General features: G+C 39.2%; 1 protein-coding gene across 2 annotated transcripts; it reads left to right on the forward strand.

Moving 5' to 3' along the window:
- The first annotated feature begins 297 nt into the window (after positions 1–297).
- Positions 298–4266, forward strand: zgc:162592 (uncharacterized protein LOC561993 homolog). 2 transcript variants are annotated; one of them, XM_046032856.1, is made up of 3 exons: positions 300–542; positions 673–1248; positions 2707–4266. In XM_046032856.1, exons 2-3 carry the CDS (start codon positions 696–698, stop codon positions 3000–3002), a joined length of 849 nt encoding a protein of 282 aa, XP_045888812.1. In that variant the 5' UTR covers positions 300–542; positions 673–695; the 3' UTR covers positions 3003–4266. The 2 variants fall into 2 exon arrangements, with proteins under 2 accessions (XP_045888811.1, XP_045888812.1); XM_046032855.1 differs by having other exon boundaries at positions 298–1248.
- Positions 4267–4795: the final 529 nt, after the last annotated feature.

A 4795-nucleotide genomic window follows, 5' to 3' on the forward strand; every position in this document is an offset into this window, starting at 1 on the left:
TTGGAAGATTTTTTTGGAAGTCTTCACATTGTGTGAAATAAAGCCTAATATCACTCAATTGCCTAAAAATATATATTTTCAAATAGCACTTGTGCAAATTAATTAAAGTAATTTTTATTTGTATTTTGGAGGATTATGTTGTAAAATAATACCTAATAAACGCCAATTAGCCTATATAAATAAATAGCCTAATACAACTTACAATATTACAATTTTGTAAGAAAACTGTGATGCTGTTGCAGTTGATGCTTGGAGAGGTAGACTGTTACCACCCAGTACTAATTGCACCAGGTGTGCCACTGATTGTTGAGGTTAAAGTCTACAAGCAGCTGCAGTGCTGCTTTCTAATACAACCCCGCATTTTGCTTATATCTTTAATTTAATTTCAAACCATTTTTGCCTCACGTATGTTTTGGTTGCACTCATGCCACTGTGAAGGGAAAAAAATGTATTCAACGCCTAACTTTTCGACTCCTGACGACTCCAACCTGTCAGGAGTTGACCCTCAGAGACTGCTGGAGCTCACCCACCGGTCTGTCAAAGTAAGCATAATAATCGTTTTGGGCGCGATGATCACTTTGGGAAATATTGCAGTTCTGCTGGTTATTACTACCTCCGTGGCAGGTTGGTCAAGAAACTCTCGGTACTTTCTCCTCTCTCTCACTGCTGCAGACTCTGCGTTTGGGCTGCTGGTCATGCCCTTGAATCTCTGGGTGAGTCTGCTAAAGGACTACACTGAAGGGCCAGATGCTCTATGTCACGTCGTGGCCTTTTGCAATGCCACCGTCTACTCCACCTGCATGTATACACTGGCCACGATAAGCCTGGAGAGGTACATTGCAGTGTTTTACCCGCTGCAGTACTCCTCTCTGATGACAAGAAAAAGGACACTGCTCCTGATTGCCTTCGCCTGGTGTTTTCCCCCCTTTATACTGTCGCCAATATCATTTCCAGATGGTATTATCGAGGTTCATTTTTCTGCTGCCTCGCTGGTCTGCAATCCATCCTACTCGACGAATGTTGGATACTCTCTAAGTTTGACGTGTTTTATATTTTTCCCCTGCTCCATCATCATGACATACGCAAACATGAGAGTGTGGTGCGCTGCCAAGAGACAGAGACTCAAACTGCGCAAATTCGACTGTGCGCGTCGCAGCAGACACAATGTGGCATCCAGAGTGCTAGTGCCTGTGATGGCAGCCTACTACACCTGTTGGACACCCTGCATTGCAGCTATGATCTTTAATGGTAAGCAATGACAAAGTGGGAATACAGCTTGAAAGGGGTGCTGTGGGGGTTTAATCTTTAACCATTATTATTATTATTATTTGATTCCCTCACTCTTCTCTTATTCTGTTGATGACACAGATGATGCTTCTAACATACATGCTGCTGATCAATGGAATGAAATAAATGGATGGGTGTAGGCTTTCTTGGACATCTAAAGCTTTCCTACAGACCCCTGTTCCCTAGCATCATTTTAAAAAATCAAATTTACTTGCATAGTTCATAGTGAGAGACGCTAGTGAGCATCACTGTTAAGTGGTTACTTACACTCCACCAAATCTATCAATTAATTTTGTTCATAACATAGCTCTCAGGGGAAAGATTCATTTCTTCAAGGGTGTTTTTCATGTTTTATTATCAATGGATTTATTACATTTATGGTTTTAATTACTCAGTTTATATACATGATCATGTTTGTTTAATTTGTGACCCTTTTCATAAAAAAATTCAGCTACTTTTGTCATTCAGAAGCTGCTGTGTTAGCCACAGTTGTCATGCTTTGGATACTCCCTAGCATCATGGTAAAAGTTCAAATTTACTTACATAGTTTATAGTGAGAGCATCTTGTTTGGCTCTGCATGTAGGCCTACCCAAATAACTGAACTTAGTCACTAAGTGAACATCGTTTTATATGATTTTTTTGGGTCACATGTTTTTAAATCTACAAAGTAAGTCAAATCTCAGTAAGTAAGATAACTCAAAAGTAAGTATTTGATTGTCCAAGATGAATTTGCTTTTAAAAAATGTATATTTATTGGCCTTTTCCCCCTTTACAAATGTCTCCATGAGTTTCTGCTGGAACTGTGCTGAGAGAAATAGCTGTCAAAGTTATTTATGTAATTCTGGGCATCACAATACTGATTCAGGGCCAGTTTTATGACTCATACCTTTTTTGACTTTTTCTCATTTACCCCAACCATGTGCTGTCTTCGAGTAATCAAGACTGAAAGTGGAGTCACAGCTGAATATTTTTAGAAGTGAAGACCTTTTCCAAAGAGGGCCTTAATTCATCTGATATGAAAATCCCTGCAAAATGAAGCTGACAGTCTTAACTGAAACTTCAAAGTGTGCTGCTGTCCAAAACGCTAGTGAGCGTCACTGTTAAAGTGGTTTCATCCACTCCACCAAATCCATCAGTTAATTTTGTACTTTTATATCTAGACTATAAATGTTAAGTAGATGGATTCATATTATTGCTCTTTAGGGAAAGATTCATATCTTCAAGGATGATTTTTCATGTTGTATTTTCATTTGATTTATCAAATCTATGGTTTTAATCAATTCATTTTTGTTTCATTTGTTAACCTTTTCATAAAAAAGGTCAACCACTTTTTTTCATTCAGAAGTTGCTGTGTTAGCTGTCGTTGTCATGCTGCGGATACTCTCCCCTCTTCAGTCCCCATGTTTTCTGCCCCACAGCAGTCTCAGGTAGCAGCGTACCGGAGTGGATTGAGTTTGTGGTGGTATGGCTGCCAACCTCCAATGGTTTTCTTAACTGCATCTTCTACTTCTGGATAAACCGAAGCTTCCGCAGGAAATTCCACCTCATCCTCCACAGGCTGACTCTGGCCCTCTGCCCTAAACTGGCCAACACCCTCAGGTGCTGCAGCACTTCAAAGACACAGTTTGTGTCAGAAATTCTGGATAATAACAATAGTGTCCACGAGCGTTCTTCCAGTGTGTCCTCTACCTGCACCCTGTTGACCTTGGCTTAGGGTGTCTGCATCTGAAGAGCACAACTAGCATAGCAAAGGACCTGGTCAGTGACTTCTGTGCTGTCTTGTATTGTCTGGCTGGGCTAATCAACTGAAGCCAAGTTATTGACATATCCCTACATGAGGTATCAAGGATGAGAAATGGAGCAATGGTTCCCATGGGTTACAATGCAAGTGGGTTAAATGTAAGACAGGCTATGTTGGCAAGTATGAGAAATAACCACTGTATAGTCTACATCATCATAATTTGAGTTACATTGATTATTGTATATTTTTCAAATTTTTTATGTTTTATCAATTTTCAGTCTGAAAATAGTGTTCAGTTGACTGGAACACAGATTCAGTTTGTAACTTCTTTGGATTTTTTTTTTTTTACTCCTACAGTGTTGCCATGTTGATTTACTGTCAGACGCCCTCTTAAACCACTTTTTTAGTTTTTTTATAGTTAGCCATCAACCTCGTCTGTGCCCCAGAAATGCCTACCATTGCTCTGCGTACAGCTAATCAGTCCTTTAAGTGTCAGCTGTTGCGTATTTAGACTTGTACCTAAGGTCAACATATTTCACTTCAAACATTTGAGGTTAGTCAATTAGTCCATCACAAGAAATTGATATTTAGACTTCTCTTCATACTAACCATCGGTGAACATCTGTGAACTAACGTCACTATATGATTACACGCACTTTGAAGGATTGAGGCCATCTACCTCTTCTTCAGTTTTAACTGTGTGTCGAAGACCTTGGCATATAACAGCTGGGTGAAGTTAACCTTTAAATTACGGCATTTCAGTGTATGCAAGGAGAAAAGCAATTAAGCAGCTACACTGTAGAAAGGTCAACCATATTTGGGCTGGCAAGAGATAACTCGGGTAGCTTCTGTTCTGTGGTTTGTTTTGAGATATTAAGCCCATGATCTCCCTCTTAGTAACTTCTACTGCAGTATGGATACAACTTGGCAATGCCCATGTCATCTTTGTCTGGAGTTAATCTAGTGTATAGTTTTCAAAGAAACTGAAATTCAGAAGCATTTTATGCAACTTATTTTAGCCTTTGGGTTGCTGCTTGCTGTCACTAACATTTAAAGTTTGTGTATTGGCAAATGATTGCCCTCCCCAGGAACTCGTATAAATTATTCAAATGTGTTGAGTATCGGTATGTATACATTATGTTATGTTTCTAACTTCCTAATTTTATAAGAATGAACAAATAATGTTTGATAATGTATTTGGTTTATGGATGATCTATGAAATAAAGCATTAAGCCTTTGAATTGTGTCTTTACTTGGTCTGCGTTAGGTATTTATTAATGTATCCTTAACAAAACCCTGTGTTCTGCAGCACTCAACGTTACTAAAGAACAAAACAGACCTGTTAACGGAACAGTGAAGAGTAGTTTAACGTACTCATAGTACCTGGGCTTTGTATAGTTCACTCCTATGACAGAATAGAGCATAGTTTGCTTCCAGTGAACATCAGTGTTGGTTCAAGGAGTCTTTATTATCCCTGAGGGGCAATTCGTTGTGCAGCAGCATGTGGCATAAATAATACATGTTATACAAAACAACAGCCATACATCGGTAAGAAACAAAAAATAAATACATACTACACAGAAGTTCACAACTCGCAGTGAAAAAAGCCAATAGCTGCTATAGGCTTTTTTAAGCCTATAGCTTAAAAAAGCCTATAGCAGCAGGGACGAGAGAGGTTTTTGTGTCTGTCTGTCCTGCATTTAGGCAGACTGAATCTGCGGCCAGACAGCAACAAAATGAAGCAGCTGGTCAGGGGGTGACTTGGG

Source organism: Micropterus dolomieu, linkage group LG20 (genome assembly GCF_021292245.1).
Source record: "Micropterus dolomieu isolate WLL.071019.BEF.003 ecotype Adirondacks linkage group LG20, ASM2129224v1, whole genome shotgun sequence".
Taxonomy (NCBI): domain Eukaryota; kingdom Metazoa; phylum Chordata; class Actinopteri; order Centrarchiformes; family Centrarchidae; genus Micropterus; species Micropterus dolomieu.